Source organism: Cololabis saira, chromosome 5 (genome assembly GCF_033807715.1).
Source record: "Cololabis saira isolate AMF1-May2022 chromosome 5, fColSai1.1, whole genome shotgun sequence".
NCBI classification, from domain to species: domain Eukaryota; kingdom Metazoa; phylum Chordata; class Actinopteri; order Beloniformes; family Belonidae; genus Cololabis; species Cololabis saira.
Genome location: NC_084591.1, coordinates 43,595,910 through 43,619,032, shown reverse-complemented (window position 1 = coordinate 43,619,032; position 23,123 = coordinate 43,595,910). Strand labels below are relative to the sequence as shown.

The 23,123-nt window shown below is 43.1% G+C and overlaps 2 protein-coding genes across 3 annotated transcripts in view; one reads left to right on the top strand and one right to left on the bottom strand.

The window, feature by feature from the left end:
* wasla (WASP like actin nucleation promoting factor a) overlaps positions 1 to 7,114 on the top strand; it is a 35,768-nt gene extending 28,654 nt beyond the window's left edge. For both annotated transcript variants that reach the window (XM_061722221.1, XM_061722220.1), the window contains 3 exons: positions 190 to 800; positions 2,698 to 2,806; positions 5,811 to 7,114. In XM_061722221.1, the coding sequence (XP_061578205.1) occupies positions 190 to 800; positions 2,698 to 2,806; positions 5,811 to 5,872 (782 nt within the window). In that variant the 3' untranslated portion in view covers positions 5,873 to 7,114. The remainder of the gene's footprint in view (positions 1 to 189; positions 801 to 2,697; positions 2,807 to 5,810) is intronic.
* Positions 7,115 to 13,807: 6,693 nt separating this feature from the next.
* lmod2a (leiomodin 2 (cardiac) a) lies at positions 13,808 to 19,752 on the bottom strand. The gene is made up of 3 exons (XM_061722797.1): positions 19,480 to 19,752; positions 18,084 to 19,208; positions 13,808 to 13,828 (listed from the first exon to the last, which is right to left on the bottom strand). Exons 1-3 carry the CDS (start codon positions 19,750 to 19,752, stop codon positions 13,808 to 13,810), a joined length of 1,419 nt encoding a protein of 472 aa, XP_061578781.1.
* Between the last annotated feature and the right edge of the window lie 3,371 nt (positions 19,753 to 23,123).

Below are 23,123 nucleotides of genomic sequence, written 5' to 3'. Positions count from 1 at the left end.
TTGCTTAAATGCTTGGTACGATTCTTGTTCAATGATTTCTTTTTTCTAAAGAAAAAGCTGCATAACAGCATATATTTTAAACAGTGTTACTCTGTATCTGGTACCAGGACCATCAGGTTCCAGTTGCAGGAAATGAACAGGTTGTTGATTGACAGCAGCGCTAATCTCCCCTCTCATCTCCTCCTGCAGCGCCCCCTCCACCTCCCTCCCGTGGTGGCCCCCCTCCTCCTCCTCCTCCTCCCCCTCACAGTTCACCTGCCCCCCCACCTCCCCCGTCCAGGGGGGGCCGAGGAGCCCCCCCTCCCCCTCCTCCGTCCAGGGCCCCGGTTTCAGCTCCTCCTCCCCCTCCACCCTCCAGACCTGGAACTCTGGGAGCGCCGCCTCCCCCTCCTCCTCCCACCAGGGGGGGTCACCAGCCCCCCCCACCTCCCCAACACTACCACCACCATCAGCCTCCTTCATCTTCTGTCGCTCCTCAAGCTCCTCCTCCTCCTCCACCTCCCCCACCATCATCCCAGCAGTCTCCTGCAAGCTCCGTGCCTGCACCAGCTCCAGCTGCTGCTCCTCCGCCTCCCCCCCCTCCGCCGCCCGGCCCCCCTCCTCCACCTGAGCTGGACGGTGTAGGTGGAGGCGGGGACTCGCCTCACTCTCCCGTCACGGGCGGGAAGTCGGCCCTGCTGGAGCAGATCAGAGGAGGAACGCAGCTGAAGAAAGTGGAGCAGAACCACAAAGCGCCGGCCTCCAGCACGGGACGGGACGCCCTGCTGGACCAGATCCGGCAGGGGATTCAGCTCAAGACTGTGAGCATTTCCCACTTATTACCGCCACACATACATAACTCTCATAGAAGTACATAGTATTCACTACCGTATTAAAAGGCGCACCTTCAATAAATGGCCAATTTTAAAACTCTCTTCATATATAAGGCGCACTGCATTATAGGGTGCACGAAATACAGCAATCCCTCGTTTTTTTAAAGTTACGTTACGTTCCAAAAACAACCCGTGATAAGTGAAATCCGCAAAGTAGCAACCTTTTTTTTTTTTTTTTTTAAATTATTATTAAAAAAAAAAAGGTTGCTACTTCGCGGAGATCAGCCCCACCACGACCCGATTACCGTATTTTCTGAACTATAAGCCGCACCGGCATACAAGCGGCATCCGCTCTATTTAAAAAAAAAAAAAAAAAAAAAAAAAAGATATGCAAGCCGCAGATATTTCTGTTGTTAGATTAGATATTTACTACATGTACAGAACCATTTTGAACTGTAAATGATGTACATGTTTGTACCTAAATAGATCCTTTCCTAACAGTGTCTTTTAACACAGCAGCAACTTTGCTGATTAAAACGGGACAGAACCAAGAGAAAATAACCAGTATTTATTTATCTGTTTATCTGTTTGAAATCTGCTAAAGAAGAAGTAGCCTATTCTTCTTTGCATTTATTTTGTCTTAGTTTTGATTCTAATTCCGGTTAGAGCGCCCCGAGCGGTGGAAGAAAAATTCACAGAATAGCTGCACCTTTGTATAAGCTGCACGGTTCAAAACATATGAAAAAAGTAGCGTCTTATAGTCAAGAAAATACGGTAATTGAATTTGAACGGGAGAAAATGAAAAATGATTATGAAAAAAAAATACAATAAGTACAGTAGGACAAATTGTGACTCGCGAGTATTTCACTGCTCTTCTGACTGCGCCGCTGCATCCTGACTCCGCCCGCGGTGCAGGTGTGTTTTTTTTTTTCGAGAGAAGAACATAGTTATGTGCAGTTGTTGTGGCTCTTTTTTCTTCCGGGCAAAAAGATTCTTATAAACTGACATGCCACCATGGATTATATCTGAAAACTGTAATGTTTCGAAGGGTCCCGTTCTTGAGCTGCTGCTGAAGCTCATTGGCCGTTCTCAGCTTGTTGCTAAGCAACCAACGTTATTGACACAGGAAGTGAAGAAGCGGGGAGACTGTTAAGCCAATCAGAATGCACAACAGTATGCACGATGCAGAGACGTGAAAGGTGAACCTCGTTATAGCCAAGGATTACTGTATACGGTAAGATACCGTACTACAGTGGCTGGGGTTGAGTTACGCATCTACCTGATGGAGCTGCGCTACAGGAAATGCTACAAAATGCTACAGCAAATGCAAAAAAACAAGAAGAAAAGTAACGTCAAATAGTAACAAAATAAAAACCTGCTTCTGAAGACTTTGTTCACTCCCAAAAACAAACACAGAGGGGAAATTTTCCAGTTCATTTCCCATCGCCGAATCCCTGGAAATCTTCTTCCTTTGTGTCGGAGTAGAACAGCTGGGCGGTGCAGCATCCAACGGTCCCGGCTCCGTCTCCTCACAGTCACCATTATGAGAGTGAGCGTCGCTGATGTTGTCTTGAACGTCTGTGACGATTCCTGACGTTTTTAGAGGCGTTACTTCGGCAACACCAACTACATTACCCACAATCCCCCTGACTACAGTAACAGAAATTACAGTAATGATCATATATAAGGCGCACCGCATTATAAGGCGCACTGCCAGTTTTTTAGAAAATTAAAGGCTTTTAGGTGCGCCTTACAGTGCGGAAAATACGGTACTCCTAGTTGTGTCAATGAGATCTGGTGCCAAAATCCTAACTTGGTCCAGGTTGGATGTATAGTTTCTGAATGTGCTGTATCAAACTGGACTGGGCCTGTCTGTGTCCCCCAGGTGCCGGATCATTGTGAATCTGGGCCTCCAACTCCAGCCCCCACGGCGGGCATCGTTGGTGCTCTCATGGAAGTGATGCAGAAGAGGAGCAAAGCCATCCATTCTTCAGGTGAGCACTGAGAGCCATCCTGCACCGTCACGTCACAACTCCAGGACCTTCAGCTGAACTGAAGCTTTTGACAAAATCCAGACACAACTGCAATTTAACACTTCAGATTAGTGTATCAACATTTAAGAATGAACCTTCAAAAACACAACCAGGTAGCTGATCTGTGAGGGTGAAGAACTACACCGTTGCTTCATCACGATGAGCTTACTGCCTGTTGGTCTGTATTTGTCCACCAGCAGCAGGTTTCCTGTTAATCCCCCCTGGAAAATGTGGTGGAAAATAAATGAACAAAATGTAAAAAAAAAAAAAAAAAAAAATCCCCAACCAATTCTTACAATTGTAACTTTTTATTTCTCTGGCAGACAATTTTATCCTAAGTTGGTTACCTTTTGTTTAAATCTACCCATTTCACTTGTTATACATCAATTTTTGTATTTCATTTCAGTCCTACAACACCTCCAAAAATAAGTTACTGGCACAATTTAGTGCGATTTGAAAAAAGAAAAGTACTTAAAAGTTTAGTTCAATACATTTTTATTTACCTAGCATCTATTACAACAGAAGTTGTCTCTAGAATCTTTCCAGAGACCCAGAACATGACCCCCAAGCAATTATTACATAAAAAATGGCAGGTTAAAACTCCCCTAGTGGGAGAAAAACCTGAAGCCGAACAGTGGCAAGAAAAACTCCCCTTTAGGAGGGAAGAAACCTGGACCAGGACCTGGATCATAAGGACCCTCCTGCCGAAGGCCAGACTGGCAGAGCAGGAAAAGAGAGATCCGACAGATAGCATGAAGAACAGAGAGAGGAAAGACACAGACACAATGTCAAAGGTACAAAAGACAAGATATTAGTAACAGCAATATAACAGTATAACAGCATATCTAGGATGAAGTTCTGTTTAAGACGAGCTGCTCTAGTCTTTTCCTGCAGCGGCAGCTATGACTACTGGCCCTAACAAACTAGAGATTACACTAACTAGAGGCTTGACTAAACAGAAAGGTTTTAGGTTTGGTTTTAAAGGTGGAGGTGGTGTCGGCCTCTTTAACTGTTGGTTTGAAGTTGGTTCCATAGTAACGGTTCCTGATAGCAGAGACCCGTCCTCCAAATCTACATTTTGGTAAACCTGCACTCTGAGAAGGGAGAGCTCTATTAGGAACATAAGGACCTATCAGACTGTACAAATATCGCAGAGCCAAGCCATTTTGGACTTTATATGCAGGTAACAACATTTTGAATTGGATTGTAAGTTTTATGTGGAGCCAATGGAGGGACACTAACACTGGAGAGACGTGGTCTCTCTTGTTGAGTCCTGCCAACACTTATGCTGCTGCATTCTGGATCAGCTGGAGGATATTCAGCTAATAATACATTAGAGTAATCTAGTCTAGAAGATACAAACATGTTAATTAGTTTTGTTGCATCACTCTGAGAGAAGATGTTCCTAATCTTTGCCATATTACGGAGATGGAAAAACGCTGTTTTACAAACCTGATTAATATGCTGTTTAAATGACAAAATCGAGAATAACACCAAGGCTTATCACAGTTGTACTAGAGGTCATCACAACACCATCTAATCCCTTTCTAAGGTGTTAAGGACCAAAAGTAATAACCTCTTTTTTTTATATATATTCTGCACGCCTCAAATGCTAAAATTGATGTTTATTCCCAGATTAATTGGAAGTTGAAAAGAAAATAACATAAATGATGGATTCCTACTGTCTGTGGGACAAAAAGATAAGAATCAATACTTTTACACCAGTGATGAACATAAACACATCTGTGATACATGTAAGTGGCCCAGAATCACAAATCCACCAGGAACGCTGGAGTCAGACTGTTATCTGAAGGTCCACCTGATGGAGCACAAGGTGGATGCTGTTACATTTGCACACATTTATTTGCTGCCGGTGTCTAGTTTCTGGCTGCTGGACACATGACAATCAATCAATCAATTACTTTATTTGTCCCCAAGGGGGCGATTTAGTTTCGCGACAGGAGAAGCACACAGTGGTAAATATACATAAAATATACATAATAAATGACAATAAGTTACACATCATAGTATAGACCTAAGAGGGAAGGCTTCTTCACCCACTACCTTTTCCTTCCGGCATTTAAAAGAACAATAGCAGAGGAACAAAGGAGTGTTTGTATCTGTTTGTCTTTGCAAAAGGGAGTGTAAGCAGTAACTGATGGTAGAAACTGAAACTGTTTATTAAGGGATGTGACAATCAGACAACATGGAGTTTTCTTTCTTGATCAGCTGTTTGTTATAAAGTTCTTGTAAAGTTTGTTGAGCCGACCCAATGATTTTACTGCTTAGACTGACAACCTTATTGAGCAAGTTTCTGTCTTTTACTTTCAAAGATTGAAACCAACAAATTAAAGAAAAAGTGATAACAGATTCGATAAAAGAACAATAAAACATAGTCATCAGGGAGGAATCCACCTGGAATTTAGAGAGTTTTCGAAGACAAAAAAGGTGCTGCCGCTTTTCTTACATATCGAGTCTGAATTTTTTCCAAATGACAGTTTATTGTCAATAATAGTGTCTAAATATTTATAAGACTCAACTATTTCAACTTCTTGACCCTCAATCACTTTACTTACAGGAGAGGACTGCACGCGTCTGAAATCCATACACATATCCTTTGTCTTTAAGATATTCAAAGATAAAAAAAGATTCCTCACACCATTTCAAAAGTATTCAAACACAGGACCATGTGAAGTCTCAGTTATTTAGCAGCCTCACTAGAACAGTGTCATCCGCAAACGTCAGTATATGACAGTTTTCAAAAGTGCTACAGCAACCATTTGTATACAGTAAGTACTACAGAGGGGAAAGGTGAGCCAGTAGATGTTACAGATAAGGCAGAGAGCTGCCCATTGCACACATTAGATGACAGCAGCGTGGGCCTGTTTCCCCTGCAGCCAGTGATTCTTTTTCCAATTGGTTATGTGGGAAAACCCAGTCCTCACTATCACTTATCTTTTCCCAGACGAAGACGAGGATGACGACGAAGATGAGGACTTTGAGGATGATGATGAATGGGAGGATTAGTGAAGATGTTCCTCCTCAACCCCTCTGCCCCTGCACCTGACAAAAAAAGTCTCCTGAAAATCTTCCAGAATCTGACTACAGTTGTAAATGTTATGTATGATTTTGTTGTCTATTTATTTTAGTTTGTTTTTTTTTTATTCCTCTAATCTGTGCAATACCTCATCCGTTAGACTGTTGGGTTCATCACACGCCGCGGTGGTAACAGCTGCTTCACTCCCCACGGGTCAATAGAAGGCACTTAAACGACATCTGCATTTCCCTCACAACTAACCTGCAGTGTAAAACGCCAATTAGAGAAATTGGGGTGCCCGTCTGCTCATGGGAAATATCCGTCTGCTCACTTCTTCATTCCTTTGTTTGAGACATTTTTAAGGGAGCCTCGCGTAACCGAACACGCAGGATCCTCTTTGTGTTTGATAGTCGTTGGGTGAAATGCAAAATAACACTATTTTCTTAACATATTTCTTTTCTACCCTTCGTGTTTCCTACTAAAGTGTGGTTTAGTCATATTTTTTCATGAAGATACTTAATGACCAAAATGTGGTGATTCAGTCACCTCAAGTGGATCGTGGTTTAATTTTTATGTAAGTAAAGTGGTTATTTGCACACAGTCTCTGTAATAGGACTTGATTTTCTTTTTTTTTTGGTCTTGTTTTTCGGTGTGCATTTGTCAATGATACATTTTTTATTCTTTTTGTATGTGTAGTGGGATTCGGTGATGAAGACGTGGTTTCAGACTTGCCCAACAATGTTTGTTTTATTTTATTGTTTCATCCTAACACACAAACTAGCACACTGTGTGGTATGTCTGATATGACTGGAGCTTTGTTCTCATGTCTGGCTGCTTTCTTGCATTAGTCCATGTAAGAGGAAGCATCAGTAATCTTTCACAGCACAGCCAAAAAAAAAAAAGGAATCATCTTTCTTCCTCCTCCGTCCCTCCATTCACAAATTATGATTTTATGCAATGCAAATGTTTATGCCTCCAAATGGAACAATGTTACAAAAGCAAATAATAATGAACCAAATGTGGCATTTTCAAGCAGCTTGTGGGTTTGGCGTTTGTCTGTGGTCTTTCAGCTGTAAATGGTGTGAAGAAACAGGCGCTTGTTTTAATTGTCCGTCCTCCAGCGAGGTTTGATGCTGCACTGAGAAGCCGAGTACTGACAGACACCTGTGAAACGGGCCGGGCAGGCTCAGCGACAATACTAAATTGTATACCTAAATAAATGTTAATATTTACAGAGAGAATCTTGTCTTTTGTTCAATGTTGGAGGATTTCTTCTTTTTTTTTTTTTTTTTTTTTTTTTTGCAGATACCCATGGATACATATTTTGATACTGTCCCATCAAAGAAAGAAAAACTGACAAAAGTACAAATTACTTTTTAAAGTCAGACATTGTAATTCAACCGAATCCTTTTTAAAACCAAACTACTGAAACTGACCTGGACTAACTAGCCCTAGAGAAGGCGTAAATACCGTGACCACAACTGTGTGTCCTGCAGTGAACGCTACAGGGGTCTACAATCGTCAGTCTGATCATGTAAAGGTTTTAAAGTGGAGAGGAGAGAATTGTCTGGCGAGATCAGAAAGATCTCCTCAGAACAGGATGTTGCACTGCAAAAACTCAAAACCTTAACAAGAATATTTCTTATTTCTAGTTAAAATGTCTAATTTTTAGTCAAAAAAAATCTCATTACACTTAAAACAAGACTCATCACTGGAAAAAACAACAATTTTCACCTGTTTCAAGTAGATTTTCCACTTCAAATAAGTAGAAAAATCTGCCAGTGGAACAAGATTTTGTAATAAGAAGATAAATCTTGTCTTGGAGACAGGTGAAAATTGTCAAATAAGTTTATCTGGTGATCACTCTTGTTTTAAGTGTAATGAGATTTTTTTGACTAAAAAAATATTCCTGCTAAGATTTTGTGTGTTTGCAGTGTGAAGGTAAAGACTAGAATACCATTTCCCCACAGCTTGATGCCCATGTGTCTACAGTTGGAAATTGAATTCAGAAGTTTAGGATCCACAGTAAAAAAAACTCCAGAGACATGAAGGAGGCTCATTTCTGGTCTGGTACAGGGTGTCTTCAGCCTGTTGCAGGAGTGGCTAAGAACCAATTAACTAAACCGTGTTCAACATCCATGGAAAGATGGAGCCCTTAAAACCTGAGACTGTTCATCACTCTATGGGAGGGATCAACTCAAAAGGGTGGAAGACATATTAGTTGAGGATCTGCCTTTGTCAAGGACCATTTCATTAGTTTGTTTATATATATATATATATATATATATATATATATATATATATATAATAGTTGAAACAATAGAAAGGGTATGTCCACTAAGTGTCTAGTAAATTAGTTACTTTGTTAGTTTCAAATGATTCCAGGGAGCACTGCTGTTTTCTTTCTTTAATGGAGGCGTTTTAACAACTTTGTGTGTACACTTACATCTGTTCTGCAAAGCAGCTCGTCACACGATGCTATTTAAAAAGTGACCGTGACAACAAGAACCGCACATCTTAGAAGTACGTTTTTCAGCTTTAAAGGTATAGTCTGTAATCGTATTCAAAAACATTTATTGTTATACTGGGTGAAACGGTCCTTCCATCCTGAGAGTAGCCAGTGAATAATGTGTTCAGAAAAAGGAAAGAAAAAAAATCCGACCTCTCTGACAGCTTTAATCCTGTAAAAACTCTGACCAATCTGTTTTTTGCGCGCTGAGTGGTACAGATTGGTCAGAGGACCAGAGGATTGGCAGGGGGGAAAGAATCAATCACATACCTTCATTTTAGGTCCCGCCCACGCCCCCCTCTGTCCCATGCGCACACTCGTCACGTCGAAAATCTTGCCCGGAAAACTTCACACACTCGAGGCACGTTTGCTGAAGAATGGCGCAGAAAACGAAAAAATGCAGCAAAAAATACCACCTCCCCAGTATGGGGGTCCGTGGGGATGGAGGCGTCTCCATCCCGGCGAGGGCGGAGAGCGGTGCCGGTGGCGGTGCGGTGCGCTGCGCTGTGCTGCGGTGCGCTGCGCTGCGGTGCTGTGCAGGCTCTGTTGCCACGGGTACGCCGTAGCCTATGGTGTAGGGTACGTGGCGACGCGCACCATTCTGCGTTGGTGTAACACAGAACCATAAATCAGCCTTCAGCGTGTCTCTGTCTGTTGTTCTGAACAATTCTCTGTTGTCTCATTTTGCTGGGACGTCGGGTCCCTCCCCCGAGACATAACTTTTGCGGTATGCGTTCATTGTTGTGTCTAAAAATGATGCACAGTGCCCACCCAATCAGTAACGGTACATATATTCTGTGATATTTTTTTAGATTTATAAAAAAATAAAATTATAAAATGGGCACAGCTCACCCCTGCCCCCCCCTAAAACCAGCCTCGCTTACAGGTGAATGAGACATGGGGTAGTTTAGTTGAAAATGTGCTGTCCAAAATGTCCTGGAAAACTCGACTCCTGCAAATGCGCGTTCCCCAAAGTTTGTGGGGGCGTGGCTTTGGACGGACTGCTGACGGGAGGGGGGGAGTGGGCGGGGCTTAGAGGAGGTGCCACTTTCAAATCTTGCTAGCTCTCCAACATCAAGGACTATACCTTTAATTTGCCCACCAAAAAGTGATCTGATCCTCAATCAAGTCAAAAACAAACACAATGAACTTAAGTTGTACAATTATCATGTTAAGTGTCTTTACTGAAGCTGTGGTTTTAGAGCTGCTTTGAAAAATGACAGTTTAGGTTTGCTGTTCATGAATAGCTATAAGGGGTCACTTAGACTTCCCTCCATTTGGCTGTTTTCATCAAAATCCCAAACAGTAATTGCTGCTTGTGTGTTATCATCTTAAACACATTGTTTGTTGACTTATGTCACTTAAATACCCAACATTCTGTGGTGAATATAAAGATCTAAAATCGGTTGATTTCAAAATGCTCACATACTTCTTGTTGCCACAGTTCACTGTTAAAGCGTTCAGTTGATAACTGTAATAAACCAGTGTGTGAGATCTGACTACAGCTGTGTGTTTCTGAACAATGATCTCTTTTTCCAACGTGCTGTGTGAACTTTCATTGGATCTGACGTGAGTGAAAGTGCAGAGCTTCAGTCAGCTTCTAATCCCGTCTCCTCACATCCCGCTGTCACTGAGATGCGTTTACCAGCTGCTCAAAGTACATGACAACTACCCCGAGGGGGGATCCCTCATTACAACATGTCTTTAATCAGATGTCGTATAAATGTTAGGGTTTAATTGAAGCTAAATAAAATCCTCTGCTGACAGACTGATGATGTTTGGTACACAGTACTCAAGTTGTAAAAAAAAATCAGGGGGATGGTGGATTTTATCAGATAATTTGTGCTGATTACAAATAATTTAATATATTACAAATAAAAGCACCGACCAATACTGCAGGAATGACATAGCAGCAGTTAAATGCAGCCTTCTGTAAGCTTTAAATATCCACTGGGCTTACATCAAATACATCAAAACACAACAATAAAAACAGTTTTCTGAACTTATCAATATGACTCTGTCCTTCACAGGATAAGTAAAATGGATCACTGCAAAAACTCACAATCTTAACAAGAATATTTGTCATTTTCACTTAAAACAAGTAGAAAAATCTGCCAGTGGAACAAGATTTTTTTGCTTGTAATGAGAAGATAGATAAATCTTGTCCCACTGGCAGATTTTCCTACTTATTTCAAGTGAAAATTTGCTTGAAACAGGTGAAAATTGTCAAGTAACATGTTATTTTTCTGGTGTTATTTTTCTGGTGATGACTCTAAATGTTGAAATAGCAGTAAAACCACATTAATTGATGAAATGACATAAGGGATGGAAAGGGGGGATGGCAGTTTTACAGGGGGGATGATTTGGACCGTTTTTATTTCAATTCAATTCAATTTTATTTATATAGCGTCTAATTTCAGGAGGGGATGCCATCCCCCCTCATCTCCCCTCAACTCCAGTACTGCTGGTACATTAATACACAGCGTTGTTCCAGTGTTGGATACACATATTGTCATGGTTTAGGTTTTCTTAGGACCCAAGTGCAGGAGACAGAGGGAGGCTGGAGTCAGGAGTTCTCAAAAACAAAAAGGATTTAATCCATAAAATGGCAAAAACAAGGCGCTGCAGAGCAGGATCAAAAAACACAAAAACCAGGATCAAGACAAAAACTACAAGGAGACATGGAGGAGAGAACAGTACGGACCGACAGGGAACCAAGGAATGACAAGACAAGATATACTGAAGGGATAACGAGACATGACGAGACACAGGTGCAGACACAATCAGGGCAGATGGGACACAGGCGGGGGAAGACAGAAACTGAAAGTCAAAAACTGGGGGGAAGTGTCAAACCCTGACAGTACGCCCCCCTCAAGGGACAGATCCCAGATGTCCCCAGAGTCCTAACCCAGGGTGGGCGGAGGGGGCCTGGAGGAGGGCCCAGGCCACACACGGCCAAAGCTCCGGGGGCCGCCCTCGGGACCGAGCAGACCAGCGAGAGAGCTCGGGGGGGCGTCCCCGAGGCCTAGGCCTGGGTCTTGGCGGGGGGCGTGACAGGGATTCCTGGCGGGACTCGGGAACCTGACGGGACTCGGGAACCTGACGGGACTCGGGAACCTGACGGGGCTGCGGGACCGCCTCAGGAACAGAGGGCTGCGGGACCGCCTCAGGAACCGAGGGCTGCGGGACCGCCTCAGGAACCGAGGGCTGCGGGACCGCCTCAGGAACCGAGGGCTGCGGGACCGCCTCAGGAACCGAGGGCTGCGGGACCGCCTCAGGAACCGAGGGCTGCGGGACCGCCTCAGGAACCGAGGGCTGCGGGACCGCCTCAGGAACCGAGGGCTGCGGGACCGCCTCAGGAACCGAGGGCTGCGGGACCGCCTCAGGAACCGAGGGCTGCGGGGCCGCCTCAGGAACCGAGGGCTGCGGGGCCGCCTCAGGAACAGAGGGCTGCGGGGCCGCCTCAGGAACAGAGGGCTGCGGGGCCGCCTCAGGAACAGAGGGCTGCGGGGCCGCCTCAGGAACAGAGGGCTGCGGGGCCGCCTCAGGAACAGAGGGCTGCGGGGCCGCCTCAGGAACAGAGGGCTGCGGGGCCGCCTCAGGAACAGAGGGCTGCGGGGCCGCCTCAGGAACAGAGGGCTGCGGGGCCGCCTCAGGAACAGAGGGCTGCGGGACCGCCTCAGGATCCGGAGTCGGGGCTGACAGGAGGCGGGGAGCCGGAACAGGAGCAGACAGGGGGCGGGGAGCCGGAACAGGAGCAGACAGGGGGCGGGGAGCCGGAACAGGAGCAGACAGGAGGCGGGGAGCCGGAACAGGAGCAGACAGGAGGCGGGGAGCCGGAACAGGAGCAGACAGGAGGCGGGGAGCCGGAACAGGAGCAGACAGGAGGCGGGGAGCCGGAACAGGAGCAGACAGGATGCGGGGAGCCAGCGTCGGGGGGCAGAGGATCCCCGGAGCTGCCCGAGTGGGGACCCGGGTCCGTGGCGCTGGCTGCGGGGGTACCCGGGTCCGAGGTGCCGGCTGCGGGGGTACCCGGGTCCGGGGCGCTGGCCCCCCCTCAAGGGACAGATCCCAGATGTCCCCACAGTCCACATCCAGGGCGGGCTGGGGGGGAACACGGGTCCTCGGAGCTGGCTGAGGGGGGGCACGGGTCCTAGGAGCTGGCTGAGGGGGGGCACGGGTCCTCGGAGCTGGCTGAGGGGGGGCACGGGTCCTCGGAGCTGGCTGAGGGGGGGCACGGGTCCTCGGAGCTGGCTGAGGAGGGTCCGGAACCATCACCGGAGGAGGAACTCCACCAGGAGCTGAGGCGTCCAGGACCACCGCTGGAGCCAGAACAGGGGGCGATGCGTCCAGGACCACCGGCGGAGCAGGAACAGGGAGCGATGCGTCCAGGACCACCGCCGGAGCAGGCTGGGGCTGACGCCGTCGCTTCCCCTGGGGCTGAGAACCCCTGGGCCCGCTTTGAGCCAGGCGTGTTCCCCAGAAGGGGGAAACAGGCTGGGATGCGTCCAGGACCACCTCGGGAACAGGAAGAGGTGCGTCCAGGGCCCCCACCGGAACAGGCTGGGGCTGGGGCTGGCGCTGACGCCGTCGCTTCCCCTGGGCCTGCAGGCTCCTGGGCCCACCCAGAGCCAGGCGTGTTCCCCAAAAGGGGTCCCAGTACTCCTCCTGGCGCAAAAACTCCATGAGGATGAGGTAGTCTCCCGCTGGGTCCATATGGTCGGTCCGTTCTGTCATGGTTTGGTTCTTAAAGGACCCAAGTGCAGGAGACAGAGGGAGGCTGGAGGCAGAAGTTCTCAAAAACAAAAGGGTTTTAATCCAAAAGGGCAAAAGCAAAGCGCTGCAGAGCAGGATCAAAAAACACAAAAACCAGGATCAAGACAAAAACTACAAGGAGACATGGAGGAGAGAACAGTACGGACCGACAGGGAACCAAGGAATGACAAGACAAGATATACTGAAGGGATAACGAGACATGACGAGACACAGGTGCAGACACAATCAGGGCAGATGGGACACAGGCGGGGGAAGACAGAAACTGAAAGTCAAAAACTGGGGGGAAGTGTCAAACCCTGACACATATGTGAACTGTGGTATTACTTTGGCTCAGCATATCTGTATAGTGCTGGTGTGGAGGATGGTGTTTAAATCACACCTTAGAAGCTGGAAGTATTCTGTCATTTTAACGACAACTTTTAGATGTTTTCACCAAACTAAACTCATGAAGGCTAAAGGAGAAAAAATATCTGTGTCATGATGTAAAGTTTATTTGACGGCGTTCACCGCAGGTTTTTCACACAGTAACAAAAAGAAAGTACAACCTGAAGCCGGCAGAAATGCAACATTGTTACAAATGAAATAACACAGCACACACATATTAAATGAATATAAAACAAGAATGCAGCGTTAGAACAGTTCAGCTCTGAGCAGGATCCACCTGAAATGACATGAAACACACAAACAGCTATCAGGTGTGGAAGAAAAAAATTACCATTGACGTCAGCAAATTACTGATCAGAACTTTGGGAATAAAATTCCATTTGGATACAGATAACAAGTCTTCTTCTGAAAACATAAAACCTAACAGTGCATCTTAATAAGAAGTAAGTTGAAATAACTTAAACTTTGGAAAAAGTTGTGGTCACTCATTGCCATCAGTTAAGATAACTCAAAAATGAAATAAATAAATGTTTGAAGCTGGTATAAGGTGTTTGTATTGTGTTAAAGCAACTTAAAGTTGAGTTATTTAAGTTATGACGACTAAAATGGTGGCAATCGGTTTGTGACCACTAGAATGTGATAATTTAATTTAGAGGAATAACTTCAACTTAAGTGATACAATTTATGTAAAGAAGATTCAATTAAGTTAGTCTGGCTTGATGCAAATTAATACAATCAATACTTTTTTAATACGTCTGAAGGAAATACTACATATGAGTGTTTAATACGTATTAGTTTTAAATTCAGTTTACTGAATGAAATGGTACTATCAAATTTATTTCACCAAATTACCTTAACAATAAATATTTGAGTTACTTGAACCTAAATGGAATATTTTTTTTACACTTTAATTATTTGAGTTAATAAACTAAATGGTTTTAGGCGATCGGTTTCCTCAGTTTGAGTTCAACTAACTTATCAGGTTTTACAGTGTATCTATCATGAGCCGTGATGAATATCAAAGTGATGATGAATCGCTTTGATATTTAATTCCAGATAAAGCAAAACCCTAACTCCAAAAAAAGATGCTAAAGTGCAAAATGTAAAGAAAAATAGAACGCAACGACTTCTAATCGAAACAATTTTTATTCACAGCAAAACAGAGAAGCCATAAAATCTTGAAAGGGATATTTTGTGCTGGTAGTATTTCAACATTTTGAAACACAAACTCACTTTAAATGTGATGGCAGCAACACAGATGAAAAAAAAGTTGGGGAAAAAGTGAGTGGTTGTTAAAAGAAAAAGGCCTGGAGGAACAGTTTGAAACTAATTAAGACAACTGTCAGCAACATGACTGTAAAGAACATCTTAGAGAGGCAGACTCTCCAACTACAGATGGGTTCACCAACCTGGGAAAAAACTGCATCTACAAAGTGGGAAACAGTTTCAGAATCCTGCTTTTCTGCATCAAATTGCAAAGACTTTGGATATCGTATCATCTTAAATGCATAATCTTGTCAAAAGATGCAAATAATCTGTTAAAATATGACTAAACTGAAAATCTGTTTCAGATGCCTGTGATCTTCTGGACTTCATTGAGCTCTGAGTTAAAAACAGGAACCATTCTGTAAAGGGAATTACTGCAGGAACACATGTGGAGATGAAATGGAAAACAGTTCTCAGGCCAGAAAAGTTGAATCTTTTTCTTTTTTGAAACTATGGCTGTTACGTCCTTTGGACTGAGGAGTAGAAAGATAATCCAACTTGTTATCAGCCTTCAATTCAAAAGCCGGCTCTCTGATAAGGAGATTAATGTCTAAGGAATGGAGAGCCTGCACATCTGGAAAGGAAACTTGCTCCCACCCAATAACGTCTTTTTCCAGGAGAAGCCTTGCATCTTTCAGAAAGACAATACCCAACCATAAACTGCCTCCATAGCAGAGGTTTAGCTTCATTTGAGAGTTATTCAGGTGCTTAACTGACCTGCCTGCAGTCCAGATGTGTCACATACTGAAAACATTTGGCTCATCACCCAAACCCTTTATCAGACCAGAAGGGGACAACAGTCCCCCCAAAACTCTGACCACTGCTCCCCTCAGCCCCAGAAACACACAGATCAGAGAAAAGAGCGTGATAACTGTGCTAGACATTGTCCCCTCACAATTTTTCATTGAAAATGTTTGATATGTTGATATGAAGCTTTATGAGATCTGCATAGTGTTGCATTCTGTTTTCAAATATAATGATGATAACAATAAAAGTTCAATAAATAACTTAATTAAAGCACATATATATTTATAGGGATATTTTAATTTTAATTAATTTTAATTTTAATTTAATATTTTAATTATATTTATAGTTTATATAGTGTATATTTATATAGATTTATATAATATTTGTATTTTCTAGATATTGATATAATATTTATGTAATATTTATATGTTCTATATACTTATATGGATAATTATGTAATAATAGGCATGCTTACGTAGTATTTATATAGATTATATTTATATGGATATTGTGTAGATAATTAAGGGTTAATAGCGATAATATAAAGTTATAAAGGGGTAGGAACTAGGGAAAAGTGTAGACTTCTTCCTACTCCTTTTTTTTGAACATATGTGAATATGAAGATGTAAATGTTTATCTTTTTATTTTTACTTTCATTTTTATATATGCATGCATATATATACATGTTCGAAATAAAAATTAATTAATTAATGAATTCATTCATTCATTTATTCATTCAAAACTATTTTACACCAGTGTCTCTGTTGTATGAGCAATAATCGCTAATCATAATTTCTGATTTTTTTTAAATATTGAATTCTTATGTGTTCATTTTTTACGATGTAATAAAATATATCTGGTTATATTTTCTTTTTCATTTTGAAATACTTATTTATATATCTCTTGTTACAGCTCCATGCTCTTTAGTTACCGGTACTGTTGTCACCTGCCTGGCCTGGTTCCTCCTCCTCCCCTACATCATTTATCATTCATTGTCCTGTCAACCCTCACATGTTTGATCCTTAGCCCTTTACCACTTCCTGGTTACCTTGTGTTTCCCCAGCTATCTGGCATATGTCCATAATGATTCCCTATTTGTTACTTGGTTTTTAGCTCCCTCATAGGAGCTGTTTCCCTGAGCTGGACTGACCTTTTGGATATGACCTTTTGCACTGCCTTTGCGTTTCCAGAAACATTGCAGCCTAGCAACAAACAGGACATTTAAAACATCTCTTAATGCAGGTACCAGAGAGGAGTGTTGAACAAACATTCATCCCTCATCCCATACACCCTCACAAGGCCTCTGCTGTTTTGGGACCAGGCGTATAAATGAATAAAGATCACAGATTCCATGTAAGACCACCTTTGGAAACCTTTTCTTTTTCTTTTTTAATCTTGTCTGTTTCCCAGCAACTCTTGGAGCCCACATTCTTGTCAAACAGTGAAGTCAGACTATTTATAACCTGACCTGATGGACCCAGCCTGTCGTCTGAAGATAGTGGGTCCTCTGAGTGAGGGCTTCGGCTTCTCATGGCTTTCGGAGGGTAAGGGCCAATCCCAATACACCCCCTACTTTCTAGCACTAGCCCTAAAAATGAAGCCACAGGCGTAGGGTCCTTGTAATGTTCCCTAGGGATTGGGACACCACTTGCTACGTCACTGTGTGGTTTACGTTCGGGTACGTAAGCGACTGCGTAGTTACGTTTGCACATACGTCACACCATATCAGGAAGCCCAGAGCTAGAAGCTGTTGTAATTTCAGCTGTAGTGCTGTTAATATGCCAATTTATTAAGTTTTAATATTTTTTCAGGCGTAAAAGTAACCGTTAAGATCCCCAACCTGGGCTAAGTTTATCCAAATAACGCCTGTTAAGAAATTTGCTCCGATGTTTTCAGAGAAGAGCCGCCGGCTCGGGAGCTGATTTATGGTCCGCGTTAAATCGACGTTGGTGCGTTGGTGTAACGCGGAACCATAAATCAGCCTTTATTCTGGCGAGATCTGAAAAGATTTCGCAACAACGAGCAAGCGATTGATTATGTACATTCACTGAGTGAATATTATGAAAGTAAAATATATATTTCTCGCTAGAAATGTAATCAAAACGCATTTTTATGCAGAAACTAACTCAAAATATTGACTTTATTCACTAAAAAATAAGGAATGTCGGCCATGTTTTTTTGTTTGATTCGGTCTGTAAATGATGACGTAAAGCATTCTGGGAAAAGATTTTTTAAGGCCCTCGGTCATGAAGTCAGCATCTGAAATCCCTCGCTGTGAAGGGTTAGATTCATACACACTAGCCCTCGTTATGCCCACTCCCCCTGCATGCAAAGAGGAATTGGGACACCACTACCCCCACAGGAACACGCAACATTTAGGGGAAGGGCTGAAAAGTAGGACTAGGGGGGATTGGGACTGGCCCTAAATGTATTTAGTGATTCCCCGAAACAGAATTCCCTCAAACTGCATATTATTTATCCATTCCCTGCCTCTGAAACCAAGTGGTGTGAAGTTTTACCTTCTTTAAGGAGCTGACCCTGCTCTCACGGATGGCCGTCATCAGGGCAATGTGAGTTGACTTCTGCGGCGGCTGTAAGGGTTCATCTTCACTCTTCTGTAGCGACGGCTTCAAGTCGTTCTTCAGTTCCCCAAAATGATCTGGGCTCTCTCTTTCAACAGTGCCCTTATTGAGCTTTGGTTTGTCTTTTCTTGGACTAAGCAGAGCCTTTGTGCTACTTGAACCTTCATGGTATTTATCCATCTCAACTTTCTTCCTTGCCGGTGCATTTACCGTTGAAAGAGAGATATCGCTCTTCTGATTGGGAGCATGATGTGACGGCTTGGCAGGTTGTTGGTTAGCTGATGCAGCTTGCTTAGACTTCTCTGTAGGAGCTTGTAAGCTGCTCTTCTTCTGCAGCCTCTTCTGTCGCTGTTGGTCCTGGTTACGCGTCAGAATGCTGGTCACCGTCATTCTCGGGCCCGGGAGCTCAAACTGGTAACCGAGTTTCATTAGAGTTGTATTTTCTTTGAGCAACTGGACCATCTCCATCTCGACCTTCCCTCCGCAGATGTGCCGTTGGTTGTGGAAGCGCAGCTCCTCCAGCGTGCTGTTGTGCTGCAGCGCCGCCAGCAGAGCCAGGACGCCCTGGCCCGACACAAAGTTGGACTCAATGTTCAGAGTTTTGATGAAGCGGTTTCTACAAAGCATCTCGGCGATGGCAAACGCAACCCGGTCGTCAGCACGTGTGTTGGCCAGGCTAAAAATGTGGACGTGATCATTTGTGGACAAGGCCTCGGCAAAACGAAGCAAGGTGCACTGTGATATGTTTTCAGCGTTGTTGAGGTTGAGCTCGGCCAGGGTGGGATCGTTGCTAAGAACCTGCTCCAGAGCCTTGTCGATTACAACTGGGTTTCCACTTGGTGTTTGAGAGGTTTCAGCCCTCATTGGTCCTTCTAAATGGGGGAATTTGATCCTGGACAAATCCTTTTTTTTAACCTCACTTTTGGTTTCTACTTCAACTTCCTTTTCATCATTCTTTCTAGCCTTCCTTCCATTGCATGACATTTTCTTCCTGTCACCGTCCACAGTCTTGCAGGCCTCACTAGTCGTCGTCGGGTGCCCACTTTTGTCTGGGTGTCCTTCCTGTAGATGACAGGAAAGAAGATTAGATGGATGCTAACATTCTTCAGCCTCTCCCCTTTAATTAAATACCCCTTCAATTGCTGTCAGACAGTTATTAGTGCTGGCATTTCTCAGACCCGTCTGTATTTTTAGACTGTTGTCCAGCAGCAAATCTAAGTTAAATGTGACACATGTGACACATCTCACATAAATCATTTCAGTTCTGACTTTAAGAGTAGATGTTAATTTCCTGGTGGGGTAATAAGGTTATTCAAAAATGTCCCATGCTCACCTGCCCGAGACTGACTACCACCTCCTCCCTTTCCAGCTTTTTGTTCGTATCCTCCCAGTATTTGAGCAAACCGTCCCGGTCAAACGTCCCCGTTGGGATTTTTGTGGTTTGGTCTCTCTGCTTCAAACCACTGGGGATGTTTTCCTCCAGGTCCAGATCAGCCAGCTCCCTCTCCAGCTCCTGCAGCTCTTCAGAGGAAAGTGTGGCCAAAAGATCATCTTCATCCACCTCTTCATATTTCTCGAGCTCTCTGAGATACCCGAAGGTGCTCATAGTGTAGTCGTAGGTTTAAATGATCAACTCCCTTTTTTCTATATTGCTACAACTTTGGTTGCTGCAACTCTCCTGCTTTTCCAGTCACTCGTTCTCCATCATAAAATGATGCTATGAGTAAAATCTGAACACACTGGGGCCAGCTGCCACAAAACTCTGACAAGAGAAAGTGTAAGACTTGGCTCTTGGCCCCTGATAATCCTGTCTTTATTTATGGTGTTGGGGGGGAGGTGGTGCGGGGTGTCAATGAGATAGGTTTACTGTAGGAATGCAAGCCCTGCGAATGGCATGCACTGTTAAGTGATGGACAATTTGTGTCTTGAGAGAAATGCAATAAGCAAAGCCCCGTGGAACAACATTAGGGATGAGGTTCTGCGGTGTTAAGTAACGTGTTTGTACACAGAAACATGCCCTGTTTGTGGTTTTGTTGGGGAACCACTTGTCCTCTCTGAGGACTGTGGATTAATGTCCAGCACACTTTTAGCTCACACTTCAAATAAACAACACAGTGGGCACAGTGGTGCTGTTACAAAAACTCAAACGAAAATGAACTTGTGAATTCTTTTAACATTTTAACATAGTATATGGGAAATAAAAATCTGGACTAATGCATGTAAATATGTATCTGATTGATTCCAATTTGTTAACATAAATCAGAGTCTTCTTCATGTTTACTGTTTATGTAGACTTACCACCGGAGTTCCCCAGGGTTCAGTGCTGCCTGGGAACGATTCTTTTCACCCAATATTTGCTACCATTGGGTAATATTATACGACGGCCTGCCATTAATGTCCATTGCTATGCTGAACACACTCAGCTCTACCTGTCATGAAACCAGGGGAAACTAAACAGTTGGTCAGTGCAAACGTCTTAAAGACATAAAGACCATGACTCAAAACCATCTTAAGCTAAATTCAGATAAAACTGTAGTTGTTGTAGTTGGACCTACGAGCTTCAAGGACATTTAGTCAAGCTATGTAGTTATTCTAGATGGTATTACCTGGTCCTCAAATATTACAGTTTGGAACCTGGGAGTTAGTTTTGACCAGAATCTGTCTTAAACAGGTTCCTAGGACTGCCTATTTTCACCTTCCTAATATTGCTAAAATTAGGAACATGCTGTCTCAGATTTAACCAGAAAAACTAATCCTTGCATGTGTTACTTGAACATTGGACTATTGTAATTTCTTTATTATTGGGTTGTCTAAAAAATTATTTAAAAATGTCCAACTCATCCAAAATGCTGCAGCCTGGGTTCGGACAAGAACTAGAAAGATAGATCCTATTTCCCAAGTTTTAGCTTCTTTTCAGTAGTTACCTATGAATCCAGAATATAAATTAAAATTCTTCTCATCACGTATAAAGCTCTTGGTGACCAAGCTCCATCATATCTTTAAGGCTCATAGTTCCATGTTTCTGATCAAAGAACTTCGGTCTCAGCTGGAAGCTTTATTTGTGGTTCCTACAGTTTCTAAAAGTGCGATGGGAGCTAGATCCTTCAAATATCCGGTTCATCTCCTTGGGAATCAGGTGCCAGTTTGTGTTCAGGAACAGAGACCCCCTCTACCTTTAAGATTAAGCTTAAGACCTTCATTTTTGATAGAAGTTTATCATTAGGGATGGCTCAAGTGACCCAAAATACCCCGTAGTAATGCTGCTATAGACCTAAACTGCTGGGGGACCTCCCATGATGCACCTCTCCTCACTCTGTTGTCCTCTACTCCAACTCTCTTGATGTTGCAATAGTGTCATTAGATACAGACAAACAATAAAAAGCTATCATATTTGTTTTTTTTTTTTTTTTTTAGTACGGTACATCATTATTTGTGATGTATAGTATACTACTCTTTTACATGTGTAATGCAGGAAACAGCGCCCCCTGCTGACAATAATATGTACCTTCATTCATCCTCCAGGCGTGGTTCTGGAAATGCAACTGATGCACTGTAGTCACTTTATTTAGTATTTGTTGATATCCAAATACTGTACATACTTAAAGTTGTTTTATTTTCTTATTTTTTGAAGTCTAATGTTCTTGGTTCTTGTAATTGCTCTTTTTTTTATAGCTTTAGACTCTTCTCCTCCATTGTTCCCCGATGGTGGAACGACCTACCAAACTCTGTCCGATCTACAGGGTCTGTACCCGCTTTTAAGAGCAAGCTAAAGACTCAGCTCTTTAAGGAGCACTTCTGCATCTGGTAAGCTGCATGCACTTATGTCAAGATGGTGTCTTCTTAGACGTAGCTTTCTTTTTTATAAAAAAAAAACGTATCCAGCTGTACCCTCCTATGTGATTTTTGTGCTTGTGTTGTTCTCTCATATGTAAGTCGCTTTGGATGAAAGCATCTGCTAAATAACAGTAGTAGTAGTAGTACTAGTAGTAGCTTTATATACTGTATATTCCACAATGGTCTCAACAACCACAACAAGCCTGTGTTGCTGTACATCACCAGATAAAAACATATAAAAACATAAACAAGAAAAGAAAAAAAAAGCAATGGAAAAGTTCTCCCGACCGGCACAATCAGACAAGCTCCAAAACAAAAAGCATTCTTCAGATGTTGGTTAAGCACTGGGCTGATGGAAGCTGAGAACATCACACCAGGCTGTGTGTCATGCGTCCTATCCTGAGCTGTGACACAGATATTGGACAAAACCTGTTTAATTTCCTCTCGCCGAGCTGCACCGTCACGTACTAATGCTGAGGCTGCTCTGAAAGGTCAGAGGACACTCTTCCTGAGATGTCCTGGTGTGCATGAACTTGCTGCTGAATTTCCTCTGATATTCCTGTAACCAGTACTGGAGTTGAGGGGGATGAGGGGGGATGGTATCCCCCTGAAATAAAAACGGTCAAAATCACCCCCCTGTAAAACTGATATCCCTCCTTTCCATCCCTTATGTCATTTCATCAATGAATGTGGTTTTACTGCTATTTCAACATTTAGAGTCATCACCAGAAAAATAACACCAGAAAAATAACTTATTTGACAATTTTCACCTGTTTCAAGTAAATTTTCACTTGAAATAAGTAGAAAAATCTGCCAGTGGGACAAGATTTATCTTCTCATTACAAGCAAAAATATCTTGTTCCACTGGCAGATTTTTCTACTTATTTCAAGTGAAAATCTACTTGAAACAGGTGAAAATTGTTGTTTTTTCCAGTGATGAGTCTTGTTTTAAGTGTAATGAGATTTTTTTTTTACTAAAATGAGACATTTAAACTAGAAAAAAGACAAATATTCTTGTTAAGATTTAGAGTTTTTGCAGTGATCCATGTTACTTATCCTGTGAAGGACAGAGTCATATTGATAAGTTCAGAAAAGTGTTTTTTATTGTTGTGTTTTGATGTATTTGATGTAAGCCCAGTGGAT